Genomic DNA, 14749 nt, shown 5'->3' on the forward strand with positions numbered 1-14749 from the left:
AGGAGTCCAAGAGAACCGCCCCAGGGCACCAAGCACTTGCAAGCACGCAGACAGGGATTCGTATGGATTCCTCAATGGAGCATGTGCTTAATGATAGGTCCCTGCCGTACAAGCACCAATGAAAAAAAAAAGGACATCATTTTAATTCCATAAATGTCATTCAGTCCATAAGATATTCATCGTAAATCTTATAGTTTGTTATCTAGAAAGAACCAAAATTCAACCCTGGAAACAAAATGAGATTGAGTCATATAATTGGGAAAAAAAATAACAGGAGGGTCTGACTATTTTAAGAATTATGCAGAAAGAAAATACGGGTATTAATTCCCCTTGATCACACAATTGAAGGAGCTTTTAATAGCACAAAATTAATCTGTAAATAATAAGAAATACAATGATTTTTCAACAAGGGGCATACCTGATACACAAGGAATTTCGGATGAAAATATGCCCAATTCTTTATTAACTGCTCTTTTTATATTTTTTCATGAAAGTAAGGGGCTATGTTATTATTTCAAAGAAAAGCCAACTGATGACTTCTTTTCTTAATCTAGAAAGGGAAACCTTGAAAGAGAAAATGAGCTCAATGAATGAGATAAATTCTAGTTTGTGTGAGTAGCTGGAGTATTTTATTGTGAATATTTTCTGTTTATTGTTGTTTTTAATTGAAAGTCAATCCTGACATTCTAATAAAGTATGAACTCTTGATGGAGTCTTAAGAAATGACAGATATTTAAACAAAGGAAAGAATCAGTCTAGTAAAAAAAAATATGGAAAATGTGTAACAGAGGGAGATGTATATTTTGGGGAAATGACTGCTGGAAAGAGGGTAAAGGGGGGACCAGTATGAGAGGCAAGCAGTTAATACAGCTGAGACTGCTGACAGCTGTTCTTCCTAAGGGACACAGTTGCTTCAGAACATGAAAGCTGAGGTTGGAAATGATTTCTAAAAACACACCTCTATTTTGTCTCAAATCATGTACTGTATTTTAGAACAGTAAACCCTACATAATTATTACGTCGGGGGGCTCATTTAAGCATTTGGAGCCAATGAAATTGTTGAGGGGGAAAAAAAAGCCTAAAAATATTGGATTGATTATTGAGGGGATTGTGGCCACCTCAACATGTGTCATTCAAGGTGCGCATTATGTGTGCAACATGACTTCCTTGAGACAGATTTATACTCAAAGTATTAACTGTTTACAAGTGAATTACTAAGGGATAAATTTTTTGATCTCAAAAGAATTTATTATTGCATGTATTGGAGCACATTTTTAATGTCACACACCAAAGATACAAATGTCCTGATAAACGAAATGCATTGCTTAAGTTACCAGATTGTTATTTCTCAGAGCCAAAGTTGAAAATTACAAGGTCATCTTTTTCATTCTCACCTCTCAAAGAAGTGTTTCTTTTTATATGAGCAACACTTTCTTTCTTTCTTCCTTCAGTGAGTGACTATATTTCCCAGAAAATTTCACCCAACTACAATATAGGCGTTTTATTGGTTGATATGCCTGCCTCAGAGACCAATAAAATAAAATCACATTGAAGTTGAAAATGAAATCTATTAAATAAACTTGTGCTATGCCATAACGTGTTCTTCTCATCCTCAAAATTGAAGAAACTTACATAGGCTGTCAGACTTTTTTCCAGGGAGTAATTTGGATAATTCAGTTATGATTTAGTGCCAGAAAGCAATCATTTATGAAACATACCCTAGAGTCCTTAAAGAGTTAATAAAGCTTGCTACAATACACTATATACTTCCCAAGAGTAGCCTAAGTACCTAGAGGATCAAGCGAGCTGTGGAAGAATATTTAAGCTTAAACCAAACCCATATGCTAACATATTTTTATTAGGAAATGAAATGGCTTGGTATCATCAGGCAAGTGTAGCCATTCTTGAAGAATTCATTAAGCGTCATCTGACCCCTCCATAAAAATCTCTGTCTCCCAAAGTGGCATATTTAGGCTCCATTCTCCATTGAAAAATATTAAGTGTGAAATTTCATGTGTAAGCCGTAAATTATCAGTACTACACAGTGGACCAGTTTTAGAAATAGCTAATCAAAGCCAATAAATTTCCCATTTGGGTGTATGTGGTGGTGAGATCTAATAAAGGCTGTTGATAGACATTCACTGTCCCAATTTCCTGCTTCATCAGAGCGTGTAACTGAAGTGAAGACTGACATCTTCGTCACCAGCTTCGGACCCGTTTCAGACCATGATATGGTAAGTGACGTTGCGTTTTTGGGTTTCTTGGGGATAGTTTCTATATTTAACTTTCAAAAGAAGAAATATAGACAAGGCATTTAGGAAGCAACTTGCAATAGCTTGGCTATATTTGGGGGTCTTATATGTGCACAGCATGTAATAAACAATGTATATAATGTTTACGTAATAGAAAATGCCCATTTACTTTCCAGATCAAGCCTATTTATGGTTATCAAACACTGCACCCTTCTTTTTTTTCACCCCTGAAATTATTCCTTGCCTGGGCTTGTATTCTGTGAGCCAAATGGTGTGAATTACGTTGTGTTTTAGCTAGGAGGACATATTGATTGAAGAATGGTAGGTTTCTGGATAGCCAGCCCTGTTATGGCATAGCTGTAAACAATGCAATTTCTGAATTATTTTTGGCTAAAAAGGAGAAACGTGTATAAAAGCTGAGTGCATACTTGACCAGAATTAGTCAGAGAATGAAATGACACCTGTGGGAAAGGCTCAGCTTCACTGCAAAAGGCAATCATTAAATTCTAAGAGTGAGAATGAAATGAATACATATCTGTTCTCTCTTTTCCCAAATGAATTTACATGAATTTCTCTTCTATCTGATGGGAGTTGGTAAATCAGTAGATTTCTGCAGATATTATATAATATTTCTGAGCTCGTAACAGCCAAGCTCCCGTATAAGCAAAAAATCATAAGGAGGCCATGATGACACAGCATTAGGAATACTTTGAAGACATATTGATTAAATACTATTTTTGAAATGTCTTTTTGTTGACACCATCTTAACATAAAAGTCTTCTGATTTCATTGTAGCTCAGATGATTCAGAATCAGTTATAGAAAATATCAACTTAGGTCAGCATTTCCCAAAGGGTGGACATTCACAGTTCACCCAGCTTAGCAGGGTAAGAGCTCTGATAAGTCATGATGTAAGGTAAACGATTAAACTGCATTTAATCTAGTGTTTTCCAATCATATTTGTCCAGAACCCTTTTCTTCGAGTGCAACCCGTTGATATTCTGTAGAACTGGTACTCTGTGAGTCAAACGTTGGGAAATGCTGGCTTAGGATAAGATACTTTGCATCTGAGACAGATTATGAAATGCACCAGCTCTACAAATTAGAGTCAGTGGAGTGCATGGGAGACACTGCAGAACAATAGTAAGAATACAGATTTCAGAACCAGAAGGCCTGGGTTCATCATTTATTAGGGTGTATCCTTGGGGAAGTTACTTAATCTGTCTCTGCCTCAGTTTCTTCATGTGTAAAATGGGAGTAATAGTAATACCTCATGGGGTTGTCACAAGTATGAAATGAATGAATACATGAAAATTCCTTAAAAATTCTTGACATAAAATAAGCACTCAACAAATGTCAGCCATTGTTACGACGTAAGAACTAGAAATATAAAGGTTAGCCATCATTGTGGACTTGCTCCTCTGGCCATTCGTTCTGTCACTGTGGTCAGTCTGTGGACCACTTTATTGAAATACTGTGTGATAACGATAATTTTTGCTAAGTTGATTGCTCTCTGAGGACCTATTGCAGCTCTCTCATAGTGGAACTCAGTCTTCCCATGACACTATTCTCTGATGCTACTTTACTAATTAAGGACATTCAATAGATCCCAGTTAACCTTGAGGTCAAATTTCAACTCCTCTGCCTGCAGCCTATACAAGCCATACATGATTTTACCACCCATCCCCAGCATTCCCAGCACTGACACTACTTTCTGTGAGGCGCACCACTGGGGGCTGGCGGGGCTGGCTGTAGGATTCAGGCTGGCTGAATTCAGATTCCTCACTGACAGCCAGCAGCAGGACCTTGGGCAAGTCGGATAAGTTCGTAAGGTGTACAGTTTCTAAACTGGATATATTATATTTACCTATCCTTGTAAGACTGTTAGGAATTTTAAAAGAGATATGTAAATAAAGGTCTCTCGATTGTGCTCAATAATTAGTAGCTATTATTACTTTTGCCTCTGAATCTCTTATCATGCCGTGCAACCTTCATGGAAATTTCTTCTCTCCTCCACCCATCTAAATTTTGTATTTCCACAAAAGCCCAAATCCAGACCCAAATGCTTGATGAAAACTCTTTTTTATTAATCCTGTAACAGATTAACTTCCCTTTTCTGCATTCTGATCACATTTACTGACTGCAAAGTACAATTTAGCTTTTGCTCTCCTGTATAGCACTGCTTTTAAAGTTATTTGTCTTATCTTCCTAAAGTGATGCCAAAAAAACCAGAAATACACTCTAGTTTCACATCCCTCACAGTATCAAATGCATTGCTCTTTTACAGTTAATGTTGAATTAGTATTTATCTGGGGAAAGGTTTAGGAGTCTATATTATCTTTTAAAAATTAAGATCTTATGGGACTCAGTTCTGAACCTTTTGAGAAAGACAGCAGAGTAAGGTATGTGGAAAACGAGACTATCATCTGTATTACTAATAATGGCAGTGTTACAGAAGGTGGCTTGTATCTGCAGACAAGTGGGTTTCCAGAGAGTACACATCAAGATCAGCCAGATTAACCCACATGGTCAGCAGGCAGTGTTGGCCTCCCTCTGCTAGGGTGTAGACCGTCCATATAGAACTTCTAGCATGGAGGAACGCAGCAGAATTTGTGAGTCTAATGGACTGCCAGTATCCAAAATGGAAAAGACAAGAGGAAGAAGCTGAGATAGGCAAAATAGATTTCTCCTTCCAAATTCACCTGTCAAATTAAATTACTCCTCCTTCCTCCCCTCCCCAAATAGAAGAGTGTGAGGAAACGGAGAGCTTTCAGAAGTTTTACACTGGTGAAGGTCTCTTCTCATAGATGGAAACACCAAGAGAGGGGATGAAGCATTACAAATAGCACACACTGATCATAATATTACCCATCATCATCATCATCATCATCATCATCATCATCATCATCATCATCATCATAAATGACTATTCTCTATCTCCGGCACCTAGCACGATGCCTCATAGAGCATAGATGTTCAGTTGAAGTTGTTAAGGGACAGCACCCATATAAAGCCATATGCAATCACAAACTTTTAAAATGTATTTGGCATGCCTTTGAGTTATTGGCTCAGATTAAATATGATCTCAGGAACAAGTGATTTTTTTTCTTGTCTTAGACAAAAGGTACACACTTCATTTTTGGATCTGCATTAACCCTAAGGTTATCAAGAATTACTTTTCATACATGGCCTTTGGTCAAGTATCAGGGAGGAAGAAAGGGCAGAGTCCAAACCAGTGATACTCGGTTTTGCCTCAAACTCTTGAACAGGACAATATTTGAATTGTTCTGTCAAAGGTTCCAGTTAGCCATAGGTCTGCAATGGATTTGCTAGGTGGCTAGTGGAAATTGTACCTGACCACTTTGAGAAGATTGATCTTTTAAACTACATTATGGGAGAATTATTCATAAGCAGCATGATTTAGAGGCTATCAAAATCAAAAGGCAGAACTACACAGCTATTTTTCAAGACAGGAAATACAGGTCTTAAACTGAGAACTAATAAAATACCTAATTAATAATAATAACCATAACAACATTGAACACTATTGAATGCTTACAGTATGTTAGGCACCATGCTAATACCATATTTCATCTAAACCTCATGCCAAATATTTCAGCCAAGCATTATTCTTACCCACGTTTTCCAGAGGAGGAAAGTGGCCCAGCTAGGTAGCAACTTGAACTCAGGCTGTCCATCCTTAGAGACCCTACAGCTCCCGAGGCATCTGACTTCATCTGGAATAGAAAACAAAATTAGGACAACTCCTTAACTTTATTTTAAAAACCATTAATTGGCAATCAAAGCACACACTCCCAGGGCACTAGGTTCGGACAGAAATATCCATGCAGCACAATCACAGAACCCTGTTTTCCATCGTGCTTAAAATGTATTAAATCAAAGCACACAGAAATGGTAATAAATGGTACAAGCAGGAACACTTGGGAACAATATTTATTTAGAAACATAGCGGATGTTTTGTCCCAGTCTTCTGAATAAGGTGCATGTCCTCCAGGGACCTACTCTATTGAACAGGGTAACTTTTCAACTTTTCACTCGAGTGGTGAGGGCTAGAACACTGAACTCTGAGCACATTCTTCGCCAAAGCGCAGACACACTTTGTTCAGACACATTTTTGTAGACTCTTCTCTCTTGCCTTCGGCTTTTGTTTTGCTTTGTTATGAGCACCGCCTCACTTTCCTCAGGTTTCCTGTCCTACCACCCTTCCTTCCAAAGAAATAGCACTGGTTTTCATTCCCAGCTACCTGGAAATCAAATATAAATTTGTGTTGATAAAAAAAGAAAATGGGAGACAAATAAAACCTTTTAATGTTTGCTGAGAACTTACAGGACAGTCTTGTAAGCTGTTCACTTGTGTTAACTCACGTCTCATAACAGGCAAGTGAAACAAGTATTGCTATGATCCCCCGTTATAGATTGTCAACCGGGGGTTTAGAGAAGGTAACAGCATGACCTACGACCATTCATCCGGCAGAGGGAACAATTCAGTTCTAGTTAGCAGATTTAGAATTTACATCTGTAACCATGACGCTATGGCCTCAAGAAGATGACTTCTTGTTCCAGCTTCCTGAGGCAGGGGCGCTGGCCCATCTTGGTCTAATAAATTTCGACTGTGGGGCAGAGGTGATGCTATACAAGTGGGTACTGGGAGCCGCCTGCTGTTACCATGGCAACATCACAGGGGCCATTCTCAGAACGTGGGACGCCAAATATTTACACTCTTGAATAGGCAGGAGGTGATCATTATCAATTGCTTTTATTTCCGTTTGCATCTCCACTTGTAACAGAGGGGAACATGAAGATGGAAGCTTATCTAGTTAATTTTGCTGTGTGTGTGTGTGTGTGTGAGCACACATGCATGCTTGTGTGACCAGGATAATATTCAGAGAGAGAGTATCTTAAATGAATTCGGGGTTTTCATCATCTGTTATTAGCATAGGTAAAAAAAAAAAAAAAAAGAAAGCTAGCTATAAATATGACAAACTTGTAAACCTTAGGACCTGGGCAAGTCTTTGTCATAATTTTTTGGGGGAATCTTTGTCTTTGGGATATATCTTGTCAAAGACGTGATGATACATATATTTTAAGTTTATTTTATACTGAACATTTATTTTATATTCAGAAATCTCCTTGGAGCAGGCAAACAAGTGAACAAATGTTTTAGGTTCATGGGAACATGGTCAGCATAGACTTCTTTGGAACCTTGATTGACAAATGACCGTTGCCTCTCCTGACCAGGCTAACATCGTTCAGCTGGGTGAAGTACAGAGTTTATGTAGCTGATCCCTGAGTAATAGAAATATCATCATCATCATATCTCGTAAGCTTTTCTGTTGACCAGAGAAGAGACATGCACCATCCAGAGCAAATCTGTGCACTCTGCTTCCTGGGCAAGCATGGCTACTCTGGACCACTTCCTGATGTAATCCTTGTGGAAAATACCCTTCTATGCCCATCTTACTCCTCCACAAGTTTTTCCAATAGCCTGCAAGTCTAAACAGTTTCTCCCTCAGTCGAATTTAACAGATAGCTAACAAACGTTTCTTGCTGAGTACATTTCTATGTCATGTATCCCAATGCCTCTCATCGGACACTTCCAGACAGAGAGAAAACAAACAAGGTCACTTCTCTTGCCTGCAAAGATAGACTGGCATCATGTTACACATTTCTGTTTCTGTTCCATCAGCATTTACCACTCTGCCTGGTGCATTATAGAGGAGCCAATAATAATTGTTAGTTACTTGACTGGTAGGAGCTCAGCAGTGCCAAGCCTGGGCTATGAAAACCTTCATTCAATCTTTACCCAATCTCGCTCAAACCCTGGGAAAGAGATACGGAGTAAAGTATATGCACAAAAAAGCCTAAACACAGACATTATTTATTTTGCAAATCTTCAAGACAATATGTACAAAATTTTTAAAAAAGCAGCAGCTTTTTGATGCATCTGGGTTTAGGGGATTGAGAAAATGTAGCATGATGTTTTCGAGTCAGTCTTCCTTCCAGTTTGGAGCATTCTAAGATTAATGGAGAATGCGGTAATCTTTATTTCAAACCACTGAGTTCCAAATTTGGTGTCAGTGTAGCAAATACTGCAAGGAAGATGGCTATGATTACCCCTTTCAGTCTGAGGAGCTGGTAAGTCACACTGCGTGTTTTCAGATTTGCAGATGTTTGTCTCTGGGTATTGCCATAAGGGATGCTGTGTTTATTCAGATAAATTGATGCCCTGGCTGTGAATGACGATGAGATTCACACATTCCTCATGTGTCTCTAACACACATATACTCACAAACACACACTCAGACACACCCACATACAATGCATTCTTCCCTTTGGAAAAGATCCAAATGACCAGTGAATGATTTTCTTATTTTCATAATCTTCTTCATTGTGTTGAATTGAAAGTCTACATACATAACAATGCTTCCTTAGCCAAAAAGAAAAGTGGGTTATCACATCCACTTTAGAACCATGGATGTCGTAGGATTGAGTGTATGGTTTTCGGAGACCATGGGAGGGACCCCCAAAACGTTATGCTTCATTTTTATAACTAGAATTGTCTAATTAAAACGTTTTCCTGGATGTAATAACCTGTAACATGAGTTTTGTTTTTATTTGCAATGCCGTCTATCTCTTCAAGAGCTAATGTGATGGAGGAGAGGTGGGAATAGGGTACTTTGTCCTTTCAAGCATCTGAGAGGACAATCAGCAGAATTTTTCTGACCAAAAAATATTCCAGGCACTTTAGCTATTTTTTAAAAAGTAATTATGCTACCCAATGATTCACCTGACACCAGGAGGTGCAGGCCATCACAAATGTCCTTCTAGAAACATCATCTAGCTCATATTTTGCTTCCAAAGTTGCAAAAATCATGCACTGTCTTTGCAAGCCATTTGCAATGCAAAATACAGCACAGTGAACTCTTTGCCATTTTCCAAAATTGCCTAGGAATATACAATAGATGTATTTTTCCGTCAAAGCTGGAAGGATGAAAGGTTAAAATTTAAAGGACCCATGACAGTACTCCGGCTAAATAACCTCATGGCAAGCAAAATCTGGACGCCGGATACCTTTTTTCACAACGGAAAGAAGTCAGTGGCCCACAACATGACCATGCCCAACAAGCTCCTGCGGATCACGGAGGACGGGACCTTGCTGTACACCATGAGGTGAGGACGGCTTTGCTGCCATTTGCGAATTTTTCTCAACTTTCTCTCCCATGTGCCGTCAAGGCGCGTCAAGCTGATGGGCTGTTGTAGACCATCTGGTTTCCTTATTGCCCTTGTTTTTCAATGTTAATAATTACTCTAGTATGAAAAGTAAGCTGGCTGAAATATTATGCAAGGATTAAATGTGAAGCAAATTGATTAGACAAAAATGAAAAAAAAAAGTATACTAAGAAATGCAATATAGATCTCCAACATGCTCTAATTTAATAGAGGAACTTTCTCTCCCTACTATTATTAACCTCATGTATTCCTGCTTTCCAGTAAGATCTAGATTAAATTTCTAGAAGCTATCCCAAGGGATATGTCTGAAACTATTTCTATTTAAAAAGAAGGGGAAAAACAAAAAAATAGAAAAAGTTCAAAATTTTAAACATAAATTCATGTGGAAATATATATTTTGAAGTATAGGACTTCACAATGATGTTGATTAGATTGAGGATATAAATATTCCTAATTTTGCTTAAATTGAAGGCTACGCAGATGTTTTTGCCTTATAAACATTTCACCTGTTTTGAGATTACTGGAAAGCCTGGGATCTAGATACCAATCATTCATTTATGGTTGAATGAAAGACACATGAGTCAAATAAAGCTTCCAACATTTTTAGAGGAAAAAAAACAACGATGCTTAAAAATATTCCGAGTTTTTGAGAAATTAAGAATTATCCAGGACTCATTCTTAAGGGAAGAGATTATTTCATATCGAAATGACTTGTTAGGATGTTGTTTTTGTAGATGTGGTCCCCACTTGGTAACTCAGACCATCCAATCATTTCTTTGGTATGAAAAGGCAATGAAGGCAACTCCTAGAACATGGCAGAGTCTGTTTAGAGAAGGAATAGAGCGATATTTTGCTTTTGGAGAAAGCTGCCAGAATTTCTAGCGTTTTAATCCAAGTATCCATATGATAAAGAAAGAAAAAAAAATGCTTCAAGAGAGACTTTAGATAGGTGTTGGACTTAGCTAGTAAAAGTATAAAAGGACTGAAAGCATGAAAAATCCAGAAAAAGAGAGAAAGAAAATAGAGGATCAGTGGGCAGATGTGTTGAGAACTTCCCAGATCATCCAAGCAAGATCTATTTATACTTGAAGTTTGAAATATTCTCCCCTTGTAAAATATCCTACACTTTTGAGCCTAAATCTAGTATTCTTTCCTGCCAGCTGGCAGTTATCTGGGGGAGAGAATTGCATATACTGAAAAGCTTCTCAATTAACAGTCCCTGGTGTATGTGGTATTCCTCACCAGGAACTAACCTATACCTCCCTTCGCCCCAGTTTTTCACCATCTTTGCTGATGTGTTATCACTTTCCTTAATAATCTGACTTAAAGGATGCGAGTTTAATCATTAATGTACACATTTCTTATTTGCTTTAATAAATAGAAGCACTTCATGATTTTAATGGCCATAAAGCCACTTCACCACATTTCTTGAGTTATGTAATAATATAGGTAAATGCATTTTCTGAAAATTATATGAGGAATTTGGGTATAGATCTCATCACAGTTCCACCAAACGAGATCAGATGTATTTCAGTGACTCCCTTTCTTAACTACCCTTCTTAAAACATAAACAGTATTCACATTCCCAGAACATAGGGACTAAAAAGAAGCTTTGCAGCATCTTGGCTTCAGTTAGGCAGTGGATTTGTAAATAAAACTAAATGATTGGAATAGAGTGAACTCACATACAAACTCTCAAGGAGACCACGTTAATTTCAGTTTCACAAAGCTTGAGGACAGTTCCTTGTTCCATTCTTCCTTTGCTGTTGTATGCACTTGGTGCTACTTTAGGGAAGGAAGGAGGGAGAGCTTCACTGGGGAATGGAGACATTCTCCTCCCCTCCTTGTGACCCATGTCTTCTTCTCAACCAAGAATCAGTATTTTTCCATGTGTTTATTTGTTTACATCCTGTTTTATTCTCAGAGGATTTGCTGTGGTAGGTGGATGCGTTGATGAGGCTTGTTTTGGGAAACACGAGCAATGCCTGCTCATCCTATGAAATCAGGTGCCACCTTTTTTCTCAAAACAAACAAAAACTGTGGCTAGAATCTAGCCATTGTTGTAAATAGCTCTTTGGGGACCATTGACAGCTCAGTATAGCACTGCTGTCTGTGCTTGTCTCTCCGGCTGTGCTGATATGGTTGCTGTAGTTAATAATATACCCCAATCATATTCATCAGAAAGTATCTAATCCATGGGGCTTTTGTTTGTATCCCCCGTTTCCCTTAACTGAGAAGGCTGACGGTGAGAGCTGAATGTCCAATGCATTTGGAAGACTTCCCTATGGATGCCCATGCCTGCCCACTGAAATTTGGAAGCTGTGAGTAAATCCATTTTAATTTGTTAAATTCTTTTCTTGTGTTCTTATGAGAGGCCTCTTGAAGCAAGAGACCTCCAATCAGTTATAAATGTTAGAAGGACAGATAAAGAACATCAAGAAAGTTTAAAAAATGATTTGCTGCAAGTACTCTCCAGAAGCCATCATCTTTGACTTCACTTTTTAAAATTATTTCAGTAAGGTGCGATTCTCTACCTCCTGGACTAGCAAGAATGGATTTAACTATTTAGTGGAAAAATTCTATTTTTGTTGAAACTGTGGTCATAGAAAATCAAATGGAGTATGGATGCAGATACCTCATAGATAATATCTTTTTTCCGATAAGTGGAAATCATTGTGTTTCTTTTATATCACTATGGACATCTGGTTGGTCTTAAGAATAATTCAACGTGCGTACCTGATGGAAATATTGGTAGGTGGCAAAGGACAAGAATGAGGGTCCCTTAATAATGAAGCCTACACCTAAAGACAAAGCCAAAAAAGAATTTGCTCTTAGGAGTCAAAGTCTTAAAAATAGTCCTAAATCTGTTTGGATATCCCATGAAATTCATGTCTGTATGAACACTTTTAATGGTTAAAACCCTAAACTCCCTTTCTGATAACTTTTAGGGTTTCTACTAGAATATTTGCAGGCCCATGTGAGGGGAGAGCAGAAGACAGTGACCAGCAGAGTTAGGTTCTCTGGGCTTGCCCTACTTTTCCTCTTTTGATTAGTTTGCATGCATCAGGCGAGGAGGAGTGATGTATTCCTGGCTTCCTGCAGGGGAGTTCCATGTAGGGACTGAGTCACCTTCTGGACTAACCTAACCTGCTCTCAGTTCTCACTAGACAGGCAATCTGAGCAACTATTTTGGTGGAGATATGATTCACAGAAGGAAAATAGTGGTAGTGTAGGAAGACAGCTAGCAAAGAATATAGCAAAGGGCCCTTGGGCTCCCAGCAGCACTGGCCATGGAGAGACAACTTTCTCTATTTATAAATCTATTCTATCCTGAGACCCAAGGATAAACGCCTTCAAAAACTGTCAGCTAAACAGGCCTTTGCTGGTAACTCCCTCCTGCCTAGTCTTTTCCCAACTTAATATACGTTCTATGTCATGGACTGTTATACTTTCTCCTGATTACCAGTTCTATTTTTAACAATAACATTATGTATTATGTGATATCTGTACACCAGGTAGTGCATTAAATACTCGTATATGCATCAGCTCATCTAATCCACAAAATAACTTTATAGTTAGGAATATCACACATCATGGTCTGTCTGAAACAGTACGGATTCATGCCTAATATTATGGTATAACTACTAACGGTGCCCCCTTTTGCCTTCAAAGATATCTTGCTTTGGACAGTTAATTATATGTTTAGTGTATTAGTCAGGAATGCTTTAAGCAGTGAGCTTTGCTTAAGAAAAGAGGGGTTTATATTTTCATACCAGATATTGAAGGTGAGTGATTGTTGGCTGACTGCTGGTTAGTTCAGCATCTTAACAAGGATGATGTCTTAAGACATCCTTAGAAGGTCTTCCTGATGACAAAATGGCTGCTGCGACTCCAGCCATTGCCTCTGCCTTCAAGATGAAGAGGATTAGTGGGCAAAGAAGGAGCAGCGCTTGTATCAAAAAAGTAAAATCTTTCCCTAAAATCCTAACAGACATCTTCCCACATCTCATTAATCAAAGCTGTGTCACATGGCCAAGGCTAACTACAAAGGAGCTTGGGAAAAGTGTATTTAACCAGGCACATTATCATCCAGAAGAAAATTGGAGGAACTGTAGGAAGGAGGTGATGGATAGTGAGTAGAAAACAAATAACATCTCATATAAGAAAACTGAAATTTAAAAAAAAATAAGTAAGCTCTTTTCTATCTCAGAGCCTTTGCATATGCTCTTTCCTCTGCCTGTGTTACTCACCTCCTTGGTCCTTAGCAGGGCTGGTTTTATTTATCTCCTACATCTCAGCGTAACTATCATCTGCTGGGACCTTCCCTGAAGACCTTATCAAAATTTGCATATAGTCCCATTGGTCCTCTTGATCACAGTACATATTTATTTTATACCATTCATCACAGAAGTAATTATTAGTTTTGTTTATTGGTTCACATTGTTCTCACCTGGAGACTGAAAACTCCGTGAGAGCACAGTCTATTTTGTTCTGCATTTCCTAGCGCAGAGCCTAATACAACGCAGGCACTCAATCAGTACTTATAAAAGGGATAAGGACAACAATGATCAGGTTTTAAACGCCCTTCAGTGTTTAAATCTCAGGAAAAATGGCCTCAGAAACAAGGGTTTAAGAACTGTGAGGAGTTAAACTTCCACAGAGAGCTCTTGACAGGGCAGAACAGACTCAGACAGCACGTGCCCGGGGCGGAGGGCGCCAGGGCTCGCTCCTGTGGCCTGCCAGGGCCATGAGAAGCAACAGCCGTGGTTCCTTCATTGGCTAGTCATTTCTCTGACCTGGCCTAACGAGTGCATTTCAGAGATGAAGAAACTGAGGCCAAAGTGGGCTACGAATGCTTCAACCCCATTTTTAAAGCCGCCGTCTTGCCCAAATATCAGAGATGAGAATAAGGAAGAGATAAGCACAATGATTTTGCAATCATTTAGTAAAACCTTATGCAGTAAATGTTTAGCAAGTGTCTGAAGCAGCTTCATCCAGATGTCGATAAGCACCAAACTTGGAAAAGCAGGTGTTTTCCTGACCACTCGCCACTAGGTTCTGACTGTCAGTGCTCTATCATACTTTCTGCTTGTTGGGGATAAAGCCCTCTCGAGAAGGCCAGATTACTCGAAGACAATGTATGTAATGCAGCTGCCAGCTCCTAACTGCTTTCTGAGACATATACAAAATAAAGCTTTGATTCTAGGAGAAGAGATTCAGATTATATGCCAGTGGCATGGGATGATT

The 14749-nt window shown here is 38.6% G+C and overlaps 1 protein-coding gene across 2 annotated transcripts in view; it reads left to right on the top strand.

The window, feature by feature from the left end:
• GABRA1 (gamma-aminobutyric acid type A receptor subunit alpha1) overlaps positions 1-14749 on the top strand; it is a 54374-nt gene that overhangs the window by 15449 nt on the left and 24176 nt on the right. For both annotated transcript variants that reach the window (XM_031437742.2, XM_031437741.2), the window contains exons 4-6: positions 2167-2234; positions 9222-9442; positions 11741-11823. In XM_031437742.2, the coding sequence (XP_031293602.1) occupies positions 2167-2234; positions 9222-9442; positions 11741-11823 (372 nt within the window). The remainder of the gene's footprint in view (positions 1-2166; positions 2235-9221; positions 9443-11740; positions 11824-14749) is intronic.

Source organism: Camelus dromedarius, chromosome 27 (genome assembly GCF_036321535.1).
Source record: "Camelus dromedarius isolate mCamDro1 chromosome 27, mCamDro1.pat, whole genome shotgun sequence".
Classification (NCBI taxonomy): domain Eukaryota; kingdom Metazoa; phylum Chordata; class Mammalia; order Artiodactyla; family Camelidae; genus Camelus; species Camelus dromedarius.